Raw genomic sequence first — 15,082 nt, forward strand, 5'->3', positions numbered from 1 at the left:
GTGCAAAAGGGAGCAGTTATGGGATTCAATTCATCCGGACGAAAAGAAAAAGAAAGTTTAAAAACATTTCACTGGCATGAAAACACAGCGATGAGCGCACTGATGACAGCACCAACGAGCGCACAGATAAATAACAATGAGCAACTTTGACAATGAAGTTCCCGATTCACAGACTTTATACAGATTGTTAGCATCATATTTACCACAATGAGTCCCGTAGTAAAACAGCGACACTAGCATTCTATATATATTGATTCTACTGGTGCCAATCGACGTTTACAGATCATTAATAGACCAAATCATCATACCGTCAATTGACAGATACTGGCGCCCTTGTTTACATTTTGGAAAATTTTCCTTTTCGTTTATAGCGAATGTAGCGTGTGTTTTAACATTTAAAAGGCATAATGGCGTTTTAAATTTATCCTAATGCTGTTTAAAACAACAAACTTGCCGTTTAACAGCTGAAACTTTTTTGGACTCTGCGGTCTGTTTGTAAACAAGGGCGCCAGTATCTGCCAGATGACGTCACCTTGATTTGGTCTATAATGTTTGGTGAAATAAATAAAAAAATTTATCGAACGTTCTGCTGTTTAGATCACCAGTATAATCAATATATATAGAATGCCAGCACAGAACAGAAGTGGAAGTCCGAACGATTCGGCGATCAAAACTGGTAACCGAGTCTTTTTTGTTTTTATTTTTCTTAGGGAAGGTTTTCGCATAGAAGCGAATAACAGCAATATAGGCAGAACGCTCGCTGCCAATCGCAAAGCGGCTTTCACATGCTTTCGTGTGCATTCGTATGCGTTCGTGTGTTTTCGTGGAAAAAAGTGACTCGCTACCGCCAGGTTCGCTAGTATCTGTAGAAAGTAGCATGTACGTGTTTGGATTCTTACTTCCACTTCTGTTCTGTGATGCCAGTGTCGCTGCAGTGCGCGTGGCAAACATCATACATATTCAGATAATCTATTTACATTATACTTGCATATGTGTGTGCCTGAGATTTAGCAAAAAGGGGAATCTCATTGTCAAACTTTGACAACCAGTTTAAAATTTCGAATATGGCTGCCAAGTAATGTAATTGTAAACTTCGCTTGCTTCAAATTTCTGAAAAAATCGGTGCAAAAAGACTCAGTTGAGGGATTCAATTCATCCGGACGAAAAGAAAATGGGCGTTTACAAACATTTCACTGGCATGAAAACACAGCGATGAGCGCACTGATGACAGCACCAACCAGCGCACAGATAAAGAACAGATAAATAACAATAAGCAACTTTGACAATTGAGCTTGCTGACGTTTATCGTACGCACACATCGACGCGCGATTTGTTGTTGCTGTTGTTAGATTTTACATTGATTTTACACGTTTGTTTTTGTTTTCCCCCAGTTATACCCCGGTAAAAAACATACGTTTGAGTGATAAACGATAAGTTTTTGTAGCCTTTTGCACTGGGCTTAGCAAGCTCTATGAAGTTCCCGATTCACAGACTTGATACAGATTGTTAGCATCATGTTTACCACAATAAGTCCTGTAAAAAAACAGCGACACTGGCATTCTATATAGATTGATTCTACTAGATCACCCCATCGACATCTCTATATCGAGCTGCAGTAAACGTCAGCGACAGCATGTTCGGGGCTCAAAATTTGACAGCGGGCCCAAATCAGACTGCTGGCAGTTGAGTGAAACAGTAGAATCAATATATATAGAATGCCAGTGTCGCTGTTTTTCTATAGGACTCATTGTGGTAAACATGATGCTAACAATCTGTATCAAGTCTGTGAATCGGGAACTTCATTGTCAAAGTTGCTCATTGTTATTTATCTGTTCTTTATCTGTGCGCTGGTTGGTGCTGTCATCAGTGCATTCTCGGCTGTGTTTTTATTCCAGTGAAATGGTTTTAAACTTTCTTTTTCTTTTCGTCCGGATGAATAGAATCCCTCAACTGCGCCCTTTTGCACCGATTTTTTTTCAGAAATTTGAAGCAAGCGAAGTTTCCAATCACATCACTTGGCAGCCATATTTGAAATTCTAAACTGGTTGTCAAAGTTTGACAATGAGATTCCCCTTTTGATGAATCTCAGGCACACACACATGTGCATATATAATGTAAATACATTATCTGAACATGTGTGATGTTTACCACGCGCACTGCAGCGACACTGGCATTCTATATATATTGATTATACTAGTGAAACGCAGTGCTGAATTGCTATCTCATTTTCGCACACACGAGATGTTGGCGGCGAGAACATGGTTGTCTGCCATGGGCTTGGTTTAGATGTCGGTAAAATTTTACCGAACCGATTAAGCGTGTTGGTCGACCATTTCAAGAGCAACATTTCAATAGGGCCCAAGTGCAAAATATAAAAAAACTGGTTTTTTGGTTATATTTAAAGCTTTTTTAAGTATCTATAATAATACCAAACATCATAGCGATTTGAAAACTTTATGAGTCTTAAAAAGCAAATTTGAAAAAGCCTTATGTGAAAACTGGCAACAAAGTTTTCATTTTGTGCCTTGGGCCTTTTGTATGAAAAAGCCTATACGCAGTTTGTGTTTTGTTTTGCATTCGGCCCTATTTATGTTGTGGGATTTCTACGCATAGTGGCGAATAATCACTGGCCATCTCCGGTTAAGTACGTTTAGTAAGTAATAAATACACAATTTTTGAATTTCCGTTGGTAATCAATTGTTAACAGTGCAAATTAAATATTTTAGAAACAGCCAGTTCTGCAGTTGCTGCTGCGAAGATGATCCCCGCCGTACAATTGCGCGAGAGACTCGACGGACGACCGAAAAAAACAATACGATGCTACCTGCATAAATAACACGGTCATTCACAGACACGACATGTTTAGTACTTAAGCCTGCGCGGCAACAAAAATTTAAGTTACTTTTCGGTTTACACGAAAAAAACTATTTCGCTGTATTTATATATCACCTGTGGAGGAACCGGACAGAGTTCGTTAGTGGCGCGCCCGAGACATTTACTATCGCTGAACTGCCAAGGCGTGATGCACTTGCACGATGTGGTGAGTTAGAAATGCTAAATGAATGAACTGCTGCTGCTTCACACTACCAATAGCGACTGCCGCACTGCCGCACCTCACGGGTAACACGTCCCGCTTCACAAACCTGTTGAACGGTGGCAGATTTGCCGATGAAATTAAACCCCAACTTTTCTAGTAGAAATAATAAAGCTGATCGGTGTCCCAGTTACGAATTTTTAACCTTTTCTAGCCATTGCGCTTCAAAACAACGTGATAAAAAAAGGCCAAACGCGAAACGCTGTTTAAAAACTGGCCCAACACCAAAATCATATCACCACTGACAGTAAATAAAAGCCTCATGTCAAAGGCCCCATCAACAATTGATAATCAAATCAGCCTTATGAAAAAGTCGTATTACCGAATGATCTCCGAAAACGGCCAAACGCATATTTTTGCAAATTACAAAGTAAATCAATGTTTTTTTCTGCTAGTTGTTGCATTACACATTAAACTATTATGTTTTTGCATCATAATGTGACATTCAATTCTAAGCAACACTGTTTATATCAAATAAGGAGTTAAAAAATGATGCTCAAGTTTCAACATGGATTTTCTCGAAACTGTCAGTTTTGACTTCGGCCTATTTGAAATCAAGAGCAACATTTCAAATAGGCCGAAGTCAAAACTGACAGTTTCGAGAAAATCGATATTGAAACTTGAGCATCATTTTTTAACTCTTTATTTGATATAAACAGTGTTGCTTAGAGTTGAATGTCACATTATGATGCAAAAACATATTAGTTTAATGTGTAATGCAACAACTAGCAGAAAAAACATTGATTTACTTTGTAATTTGCAAAAATATGCGTTTGGCCGTTTTCGGAGATCATTCGGTAATACGACTTTTTCATAAGGCTGATTTGATTATCAATTGTTGATGGGGCCTTTGACATGAGGCTTTTATTTACTGTCAGTGGTGATATGATTTTGGTATTGGGCCGTTTTTTAGACAGCTTTTCGCGTTTGGCCTTTTTTTATCACGTTGTTTTGAAGAGCAATGGCTAGAAAAGGTTAAAAATTCGTAACTGGGACACCGATCAGCTTTATTATTTCTACTAGAAAAGTTGGGGTTTAATTTCATCGGCAAATCTGCCACCGTTGAACAGGTTTGTGAAGCGGAACGTGTTACCCGTGAGGTGCGGCAGTGCGGCAGTTGCTATTGGTAGTGTGAAGCAGCAGCAGTTCATTCATTTAGCATTTCTAACTCACCACAGCGTGCAAGTGCATCACGCCTTGGCAGGTCAGCGATAGTAAATGTCTCGGGCGCGCAACTAAGGAACTCTGTCCGGTTCCTCTACAGGTGATATATATATACAGCGAAATAGCTTTTTTCGTGTAAGCCGAAAAGTATCTTAAATTTTTGTTGCCGCGCAGGCTTAAATACTCTGTGAATGACCGTGTTATTTATGCAGGTAGCATCGTATTGTTTTTTTCGGTCGTCCGTCGAGTCTCTCGCGCAATTGTACGGCGGGGATCATCTTCGCAGCAGCAGCAAGCAGCAGAAATCCCACAACAAAAAATAGGGCCGAATGCAAAACAAAACACAAACTGCGTATAGGCTTTTTCATACAGAATGGCCGAAGCACAAAATGAAAACTTTGTTGCCAGTTTTCACATAAGGCTTTTTCAAATTTGCTTTTTAAGAGTCATAAAGTTTTCAAATCGCTATGATGTTTGGTATTATTATAGATACTTAAAAAAGCTTTAAATATAACCAAAAAATCAGTTTTTTTATATTTTGCACTTGGGCCCTATTGAAATGTTGTTCTTGAAATGTTGCTCTTGATTTTATCTTTTTTCCAAATTTACCTTAAAAATTTATTTTACCGAAATGAGTGAAAATAACGTAATTTTATGCCGTTTCACCCTTTCGCGTACGTTTGTCATTCCACCAGAGCTGCAAGATCCAGCTATTTTTAACATTCTGTAAAACAATGAAATCAAGAGCAACATTTCAATAGGGCCCAACTACAAAATGTACACAAACCGGTTTTTTGGTTAAACTTTAAGCTTTTTTTAGTATCTATAATAATATAAAACATCATAGTTATTTGAAAACTATATGTGCCTTAAAAATGAAATTTTAAAAAAGCCTTATGAGCAATTGGCAACCATGTTTTCAATTTTGTGCTTTGGCCCTTCTACAAGAAAAAGCCTAAAGCCAGTTTGTGTGTGGTTTTGCATTCGGCCCTTTTTGTGTGTGAAATTTCACGCACTGCGGCGAGCCGGCGGGTGGCCAATGGCCAATTAACGGTAAACAATTATAAAAGCAACTTTGTTCGAGAATTTCAAAAAGGTACATCGTGTTGTTTTCGATGCCGGTAACGAAATCAAGGTAAAGTTTGTTAGATACTTACAACCTGACTTACAGCTCTATAGTTTAGCTAAATAAATTTTTCGTCTCAGCTACCCATCAGCAATTTACATACTATCAACCGGGCAATCTTGCTCCTAGTGTTCAAATATTGGCAGAAGCATATTTGCAGTTTTCCGGTGCTGCCCGTTTATCGATCTGTAAAAAGCTTAGTAAGTTATTCTGATTAGTCGGATCTTGCGGATGATTTCCGTCGATGCTTAACAAAGCCAATCAGCAACCGTACAAGTCATCACCTACCTACGATTAGGATTGGACTTACGATTAAGAAAAATAAACATTCCTGGACTGGAATAACCGCATTCTTATTTGTTTATCGTCTCTAGTAAAATACAGGTTAATGAAGGTTTACTAACGTAATAATTTCTTTCAATTTTACTGACAAATCCCAAACTTTATAGGTTAGAAAGCTTTTATTCGATTTTATCAAATTGCAAACTGGCAAGCTAATTGCAGAATTTCATCCACCATATCAAATTTGACTCCTGAAATCTGTATCAAAACAGTTTTACCAAAACCGTATCAAACCGTACCTCCATGTAGCTAGGAATCTCCAATCGGTGGACTAGGAACGGAGCGTCTTTGTTCGCCAATTACAATTCTTTGGTTTTTTCTATGAATGTTACAGCAACATTGGCAGCAAGTTCTTTGTCGTCTAATGACCTTTTCAGTGCTAAGCATTTCGTTTATTTTTGACGCTGACCTACAGAATGGAGGCTTGCAAAATGGCTTGGTTCAACTCGACTATTTTCGTCAACCATTCATTTCATTTTCTTCAGGCGTCAATCGGTACCTGGAGAACATTTAGTACCTGTTGTAGTTCGACATGTTTCAATGCTTTCAATTCTTTTGACCCAGTTAACACAGATCTTCGATAACGGGAATGGTCATGGCAGATTTATTGATACAACGGTACAACTAGGGAACAACGCTGATTGATGTTCCTGAACAAAAACTTTTAACAAATGTTGGAGTAAAACTTTTTCCGTACCTGCGGTATCGTTTACGGCGTTCCGCGGTCGGTTCAAAATAAATATTTCTTCTATCGGATACCACGCAAGCATAATCGTGCCCAAAGCGAGCACAACAATACCGCAAATCCGAGCGGTTCTTGGAATACTGAGAGCTTGTGGCAATTTCACCGACAAATTCCGGTTGCATCGTAACGTGCTGTTCGAACCACAGTATCGGCAGGAACACTCGCTGAACGTCCTCATATAAGCTAAAAGAACGGATATTGTGAGTCTTTACAGCCAAAAGAACAGAACGGAAGCTTACGCTATGTAGTTATTTGTAACGACTTCTATACGATATATAGAAAATTCACAAGGCACTCGTAATCCGTTGCACAACCTCGTTCAACCCTTTAACAAGACATATTTCTTCTATAAATATTTATTTAACGTAAATTTCCATATTTTAACATACTAACCTTATCTTTTAGGTATTTGCCACTGTTTCTCGAGATTTATAATCAAAACAAAAAATGGGCCGAATGCAAAACATTGAATGAAAACGGCCTCAACAGCGAAGTCATATCACCAATGACAGAAAACAAAAGCCTCATGTCAAAAGCCCCAACAGCAATCGATAGTCAAATCGGCCTTATGAAAAGGGCCGTTCGCGGAAAATGTTTTGAAAATGGCCTAATGCATATTTTTGCAAATTTCGCAACAAAACAACGTTTTGGTTTCTCGTTGTTACATTACATAATAAACTGTTATTGTTTTACAGCGATATACGACAATTGTTTTAAAATATAACAATCTGTATTAAATAAGGAATTAAAAAAAGATGCATACATTTCATCATCAGTTTTCTCGAAACTGTCAATTTGGACTTCGGCCTATTTGAAATGTTGCTCTTGAAATAGTTGAATACATTTTAAAAATTGAGTACATATCGTAAATACATATGCAAAGACTTCTCTATATGCTCTATTTCCGTTCGCAAGCTGCGAAATTTTAGATGGAAAATTCTCATCACTGGAGTCCTTTCGTGATATGAAAAGATATTTGCGGTTGAAATTCTGTCTTAAACAGGACAAAAATTCCTGGCATCCCTGATGTTCAAAAACGACAAAAATTTAGTCGCAGAGGAAAGAAAAGAAAGGACAAAACTTATTTAATCCGAAGTAAAATAGCGAAAAAAAAAAGTTCGACGAGCGGAAGTCTTATTTTTTCGCCTCTGTGACTCTCGGTGACTGTGCTAGAAAAGCAGTAGCTCGTGGCTTACGAGACGGGTTGAACTCAAATCGTAGATTCCTTCAGTGAACAAAAGGCAAAACAACAATGGCTCGTTCGATTAGTCCTGGAGGCTATTCCAATTACGAAGACGATTCCCTGTTCCAAAATGCAGCATATACACATGACATCAATGAGCAGATGCGAGTCCCGAAACGTATTCGTGCTACGGGCGACTATTTCGATGACAATGAGCTGCTTTCTAACGGAAACGGAGCGATCAATTCCTGGAACTATCACGACAAGATCGAGATGAATGTTCCGGATCGTATTGTGGTTCTCGGCCAGGATCAGCATTTGGGTAAGTTTTGTGTTGATACTTTTGTAACAATTCGTAACATTTGTCGTGTCAATTTTCGCTACTGATCATGTTCCCCCATGTCCATTGGTGCTTTAACATTCCCTTGCGTGTAATCGTCCCACTAACTCGGATGACAAACAACTGCCTCTAATCGAGCCAGTTCTTACATCAGGCACAAAATCGGCTCCCCGTGAGATAATGCTGGAGAACTCGATCCTTCCGAAAGATCCGGGCTTCGTGCGCGTTTCGACGCCGCCGCGTGTCATTTCGCTGGCAGAGCACCATTTCCCGTCGGCTTCGGATGAACCGGAGGAACGCGAAGCGATCGATGAGTACGAAGCACGTTCGTTGGATTCGGCCGAGGATATGAACAACAGCACCGGTGCTGGCGGTGCCGCTGGCACCAGGCAACGCATGTCTCGGGCCGACGGCCGAATGGTGGTCAGTGGAGCAGGGAATTCACAGAAGAGGGCCGCCTTTTCGAAACACAATGCCGAGCTAGTCGTTAGCAGGAGGTACGTAGCCACTATTATATAAGAAATATAGGCAGACCGAAAGAAGACTGAATTATTAGCATTGATATTTTTTCCACTAAAACAATTTCCTATCTTGTTACAGCTTTCGCGACGAAACGCCCACCTTTGGTGGAAGCGTAGAAAATCTAACTCCTCCGGAGGAGATGACCCATCTTCGTCGACAGGTAGCGAAGATGAATAGACGATTGCTGGCAATCGAGTTGGATAATATGCAACGCCAGCAGCGGGAAAAGATCATCTACTGCGTCGGTTTGGCTTATTTGTTGCTAAAAACATTTATGTGGCTTAGTCGGAAATAAGCGACGCTCGAATTTACGCAAATCTTAACGATAGATTGCAATAAGTAGAAGTTACTGCAATTCAGAAAGTCAACCAAACACACACAGACAGTACACAGTGCAACTCATGCTAGCGGATTTCTATCGTGAAGCACCACGGGAACCAAATTGGCTCCAATTTGAGGATAGTTTTCAATTGTTTCTTTGCTTTACTTTTTTATGATTGAAATTACTTCTAGGTTTTATAGCCTTTCTTGTGTTTTAACTTTCCTTATTTTTGAAGTAATTTAGTATTGTATCCTTGTAACTGTAGTCAGAAACAGTATCTAAAACCACAAGTTAATTTTCACAACATACAACTTTGTATTATTGGTTTACTAGATTTGCCCCTTAGACTGAAGCCTATTCAAGTGAAGAGTAAAATATGATATAAATTATACTAACCGATTATTAGTCCTCTTGAGAATGTATTTTGAAATTGAACAGAAAGCGACTAAATTCCCGCCATGTTTAAAGTATGTAATAAAAAAAATCAAAGAATACAGTTTATCCATTACATTCATAATGTTAATTACCTATTAATATTTTTTATTGACAAAGAAATAATGTAGGACTGCAAATAATTCTGCTGCAATGGCTTTCAAAAACATTTGAAAAAAAAAAAACCAATGAACCACACTAGATACCGAGCATGGTTTTGTTGAAAATCCTAACCACTAGATAATATGGGAACAATCATCATTATTCTTGTTTGTGGCCATACCCGTTAACGCTCAAATGGCTGTGCCTCTCCAACTACACAGTGAACTGCAGTGGTCGTCAGCCACTTATCTATCAACTCCCATGTCTACATCCTTGTGGTATCTACCGGAATACGAGCAACCTTAGTCGAGATCGGGAAACCTACCCCAGTGGAAACCTAGGCCATATAATGAAAGGGAAGTTAACTGGATGTTGTCACGAGGAATGACTTTCCAGCCTTGAGCATCTGATTCCATGACATAACTTGGAACGAGCGGCTGAATTATGTTATCTCGTTACTAAAGCCAAGATTGTAGTTACATCACGCGACTCGCTAATGTGATAAAGCAACCTATCTAAACTAATCTAATTACTACGAACGATCAAAGAAATACGATTATATGGAACATTCTGAGTGGACCCAGACCCAGTCAACAAAATTAAAGCTGCGCGAGCAGCTGGAATCCCGACAGTATGGTAACTTGGCACTCCAGCAGGTTTAGAAATTTTTGCGATCCATGAATTCAGACAATAAATTTATCATTTGTTCTACCGTTGCTATTAGACGTCTTCCTATTAGCTTATGGGCAATCAGCAAATCCCATAGCCAAGCAAAATTTCGGAATTGTTTTTTCGAAAATCGATACAGCCTTCTCCTAGAAACGGAATTCGATCGAATTCAAATCCTAAAGTGCGAGTGGAAGCATCTGGAACCATCGGAAACGATCAAACGGAAAAAGTTCAAGGCGGATCAAGTCAAGTAGAATCAGGTCAAACATCGGGAGAAATGTTTCCACGAAGGTATCACCAGTAAGTGAAGGCGGTACGTTACCATTGGCAAAGCGATTACTTGAACGAGAAAGCTACAGCTCGTCGGCCTTCGCTGTCAATGAGCACCATATTCATGAAGAGAGGAACTATCTAAACGGGCAAGGTTTTCGGAGGAACTATCCAGGACAGCCAGGCTGGTTGTGTGTGAATCAGTCGAAACCTACTTTAGTCTTCTGATGACAACTCGGCACAAGTTGGCCGCAATCGAGTTTAAAATTAATGCCCGTCGAATGTCCAGTACCTACTTATGGGACTACCGAAAACGTACGATCCCATGATCATGGGCCTTGAAGCATCCGGGATCAAGCCGACGACTGATACTGTTGAAGCGCTGCTTGTGATGTTGGAAGGGCGTTCTGTGGTCAGAATAAAAAGGTAATATACGTGTAGGCGGATAAGTCCAAGGTGAATAAAATACTACTTAAGAAGGAACCGGAGGTTTCAAAAGAACTGCAACAGACAGGTAAAAAAGTCGAATAAGCATTTGGCGTTTACAGTGTTGGACGGAAAAAGATTGATCAAGGAAGGTTGGATTTTTGGCTTTGGATCTTCGTACACATATGGGACGAAGATCCAAAGCCGAAAATCCAACCTTCAAGATCTTAAAGTACTGGAGAACCCACGAAACGTGACCGAAAGCGTGATGGTTGCCAAAAACATGTCCGTAGTGGCTAAGGGTGACTTGAAAATAGAAGTTTGCGGGGGTGCTTTGTATTCCGGAGATGACTATGAATCTGTTGTCAGTGGTGAAGAGTAACGGATTTAGTAATTGAGTTGTCTTCATGAGGGAGTAGTGCGAAGCTATCAATCCGGCTGGCGACGTGATTACGATTGGAAGGCAACAAGGTCTGCACAAGCTGCCTCAGAAAGTCAACCATTTCGATACAAGGATGTACGAGCGAACGAATCGCTTGACTTGATCCATTCCAATTAGTGTGGCCAGACGAGAACGACTTCGTTGACGTAGTATTTTCTTACGCTTATCCAAGGTGACTAACCTTGCGCTCATCGATGATTGCAGTACGAGATGCTTCGTGTATTTTTTGTGAATAAAAACAAGAAGTGCTGGATTGCTTCAAAGTTATCCAAGCTTACGTTGAGAGACAGACGGATGGCCTTGTGAAGCGATTGAGGACGGACAAAGGCAATACGTCAAACAACAGATGAAGGAATACCTTCAAAAATGTGGCAATCATCATAAAACCAGCGTGTTATACAACACTGATCAGAACGGTATAGCGTGTAGCTAAACATGTCTGTATAAAACTTTTTGGACTGAAGCAGTTGTAACGGAGACATATCTAATCAATAGATCACCGACCTAAGGGTTTTTTGGCGTATGCGTATTAAATTCGAAGATAATGTGACTGAGCATGAAGAACATCTGGAGGACAATGTATGCGAGCCGGAAAAAAGCAGCATTGTCATCTGTCTACAAGATCAAAATGAAACTAGGAGTTCAGAAGGAGAAGCTCACTAGACAGCTGCCAGTCGTATTTTCGATACATCAAAGGAACAAAGGATCAAAAGACGACTACTAGGAGTTAAGGACATTCATGGTTGATGAGGTGTGTAAGAGAGTGTTAATCCATAAATTCATGTCAATTTGTCAATAGTCTCGTCACTTGTTCTACCGTTGCTAAAAGACGACTTCCTATTTCTATCAACGAGAGAATGTGGAATTCGAAAATAATCAACAATGAATATTTATTGATAATTCTTTGTATTATAGTCCTCTTATTTATATTTAATGTGTGTGTCCTTAGTTAACCCTGATCTGAAAATGCAAAACCATCTGCGATGAATACGTGATTTGTTTGCTGCAATGGCGAAGAGATCGTTTGACTCTTTAATACATTTATTTTTAACCAGCACGCGTGAGGTTATCTATTTTCTTTTCATCTACACATTCATCTGTGTAAGTACACTTAAACATTTTGTGGAACACTACTTGGGCAAACGTTTGACTAGCTTTAGTTCATGTGTCAGCCAAATGGCCAACGAAAGCAGAATCAATGAACCGGACTGATGGCTAGCTGCCAGCGGCACCGGAACATACGTAAGCAGGGTCGTAATACCCAGCAACACTTGCGTCCATCCCATCACAGCTACGGCCGTTGCTGCCGTGTATGCCCTCGGCGGCAATACGCGACGTCTCGAAAGCATAAACATTCCCGTGATGAGTGTCAGTGTGGCCGTGCCGAGGATTCGATGTTCAAACTGAACCGTCGTGGGATTCTCGGTAAAATTTCGCAGAGTCGGAGAAAGAGCAAGAATATCAGTTGGGATCCATCGGTCAGCCATTTTCGGGAACGAATTGTAGATCAATCCAGCGTCCAGCCCAGCTACAAATGCACCGGAAAGAGCGGTGAAAAATACTGCTGCTTTAGTGGCATGAGCGAATCCCTTAAACCGCAAGGATGCTGCCGGAATGTTACCCAGTAATCTCTGGGCTGGCAGAAGTTTGTCCAGTGCTGACCACAAAAACAGTGTATACAGTACAAATGCAAATCCTAAGTGAGTAGCCAAGCGATACTGGGAAACACGCGGCACGTCGCTTTCCTCATGGAATCGATCCTCTAGGCCAGATTTAACCATGTACCAGCCCATCAAACCCTGAGCAGCAATTAGAACCCCAAATGCAACTGTTCTGATTTTCATACCACGATTCAAATACCCTCGGGACCAAAAGTATACGGCAGGTATCGCATAAACTGCACCAATTAGTCTACCCCACATTCGATGACCGAATTCCATGTGCCATATCATTTTAAATTCACTAAGCGTCATGTCTTTGTTTTTGCTAAAAATAAAAGAAAATTAATGTGTTAAGTTGCATGCATAGTTTTAAATTTAAACCTACATCTTAAACTCTGGAAACTGCTTGTACCGTTCAAACTCTCGCTCCCACTCGTCCTGCGTTCTGGGCATCTTTTCCCCTAGCAGCTTCCACGTTACCATTGAAAGTCCCGACTCTGTTAAACGTGTCACTCCACCTTCAATCGAAGACGATAGAAGAACGAGTTGCAATGTATTCTACGATATATTTATTTGGCTGTTCTATAGATAATTTCCGTGATAACAATACAAACACAGTAAACTAGAAAACCGTAGCAAATAGTCCCACCTAACACGACAGCAACGAAGACCATTCCGCTACATCCCAGCAGCCAATAGCCAACCGCTTTGCGGCCCTTTTCGGTTACTTCCGGCTTTGTACAGTACCGCGTTAGTGAGGTTTGTAAAATGCGTGTAGGTTTAATCTATAAACAAAGATAATTTATACAACGAAATCTTAATTATTTCTAGCTTACCTTTTCAACTCTTTGCAGTAGTGACCGGCCGTTACCGGTGTGGCCTGCAAAACTCAGGAACGATCGTTTAGGAGCTAGGTTTTTAAACACCGAACTTGAGAAGCTCCCAGGGCTCCGCACTAAACAAGCAGACAAACGAAGAACGCTGAACATTTCGCGAACTAGGTAATATTGCTAATTTTAAAACAGAGATGATTCCAAGTAATTTAAAGTTTTACATAAAAACGTAATGCGTAAAACCTTGAAAAAGTAGAAAACAGACCGGCTGATTGCGAAATCTTATTGCTTTGCGTTTGCTTTGTTGTGATATTTTCATTTTTTTTGTGCATGTTATGTTATCTGTCAATACTGTCATCATTGATGTTCGTGCGATGATAATTTCTCGATCAATATTCGAAAAGGGCTAATAAGCCAAATGCAAGCAAGTCAAGTGAGTTATTTTTTGAGCATACACACTTATTGTGCATTTACTTGACCGATGGATTCCGAGGGGAGTTCAGGTACTGTTTCAAACGTTCCAAAGGTAAAAAAATGACTAAATTGGCAACACAGTTCGTAATGTTTTATCGCCATAACTGGCAACACAGGCTCATTGCGTTTCTGTCGCAACCTTAATTGTGACTTCGTGTTAATCATACAAAAGCATTAAACAAATTGTTTTCGAATACGAACGTTATTGCTTTGTTATTGCTTGTTTGGATAATGAAGGATAAACTACGCTTTATTCACTATGAAATTTCGGCAAACCGGCGTTGAAAATACAAATTCATTTCATGCTGAATTTCATTCCATTTCTTCTGATAGAACGGTAATTCCTAGGTTTATTTACTTTGCTCGATTGGTTCCAATAATGAAACAGCGATGATGACACAATTTGACATTTTATCTGTCAAAAGCTAAAAACGACCCTTTTTACGACCGTTCAGAAACACGACTGTTTCAACCGTCGTGTCCAGTAAGGGAATGCGCGCACAATAACAAAAAGCACCGAATTCGGTAAAATTTTACCGAAATCTAAACAGCTGAACGTTCGGTAAAAATTTCGATGGTGCCAATCGACGTTTACAGATCATTAGTAATGTTTGGTGCAATAAAAAATTTTACCGAACGTTCAGCTGTTTAGATTTCGGTAAATTTTACCGAATCGTTTAAGTGTGTACGTTTTGTTTTGAAATATAATTTTTTTGAAATATTTATATTCACATTTGCGCAAAAATATGTTGTCAATGGCCATTCTTCTCTTTTCAGATCCGCACCCCTCTTGTGCTTCAGCAACTCAATCTGTCTTGTATCCAGCTTTTTACGAGCCATAATGGCGGACGCGTTCGTAATATTTGAACAACATTTTTGACATTTCCCCAATACATCGCACGTTTTCTTCCCGCGCGTTCACGGTAAAACTAAAG

General features: G+C 39.8%; 2 protein-coding genes and 1 long non-coding RNA gene across 4 annotated transcripts; 1 reads left to right on the plus strand and 2 right to left on the minus strand.

The window, feature by feature from the left end:
* Positions 1 to 6,542: 6,542 nt before the first annotated feature.
* Positions 6,543 to 6,893, minus strand: LOC128744078 (uncharacterized). The gene is made up of 3 exons (XR_008412354.1): positions 6,865 to 6,893; positions 6,711 to 6,796; positions 6,543 to 6,654 (listed from the first exon to the last, which is right to left on the minus strand). It is a non-coding gene; the product is annotated as an uncharacterized LOC128744078 (long non-coding RNA).
* Positions 6,894 to 7,379: 486 nt separating this feature from the next.
* Positions 7,380 to 9,422, plus strand: LOC128744075 (transport and Golgi organization protein 11). Of its 2 annotated transcripts, none has more exons than XM_053840840.1 (3): positions 7,380 to 7,976; positions 8,137 to 8,491; positions 8,595 to 9,422. In XM_053840840.1, the coding sequence occupies exons 1-3, from the start codon at positions 7,724 to 7,726 to the stop codon at positions 8,809 to 8,811; spliced, it is 825 nt and encodes a 274-aa protein (XP_053696815.1). In that variant the 5' UTR covers positions 7,380 to 7,723; the 3' UTR covers positions 8,812 to 9,422. The 2 variants fall into 2 exon arrangements, with proteins under 2 accessions (XP_053696815.1, XP_053696816.1); XM_053840841.1 differs by having other exon boundaries at positions 8,149 to 8,491.
* A 2,669-nt stretch (positions 9,423 to 12,091) lies between these two features.
* On the minus strand, positions 12,092 to 13,935 carry LOC128744072 (cytochrome c oxidase assembly protein COX15 homolog). Its single transcript, XM_053840836.1, has 4 exons — positions 13,677 to 13,935; positions 13,490 to 13,625; positions 13,226 to 13,358; positions 12,092 to 13,165 (listed from the first exon to the last, which is right to left on the minus strand). Exons 1-4 carry the CDS (start codon positions 13,827 to 13,829, stop codon positions 12,310 to 12,312), a joined length of 1,278 nt encoding a protein of 425 aa, XP_053696811.1. The 5' UTR covers positions 13,830 to 13,935; the 3' UTR covers positions 12,092 to 12,309.
* Between the last annotated feature and the right edge of the window lie 1,147 nt (positions 13,936 to 15,082).

This window comes from Sabethes cyaneus, chromosome 3 (assembly GCF_943734655.1).
Source record: "Sabethes cyaneus chromosome 3, idSabCyanKW18_F2, whole genome shotgun sequence".
In the NCBI taxonomy this organism is placed as follows: domain Eukaryota; kingdom Metazoa; phylum Arthropoda; class Insecta; order Diptera; family Culicidae; genus Sabethes; species Sabethes cyaneus.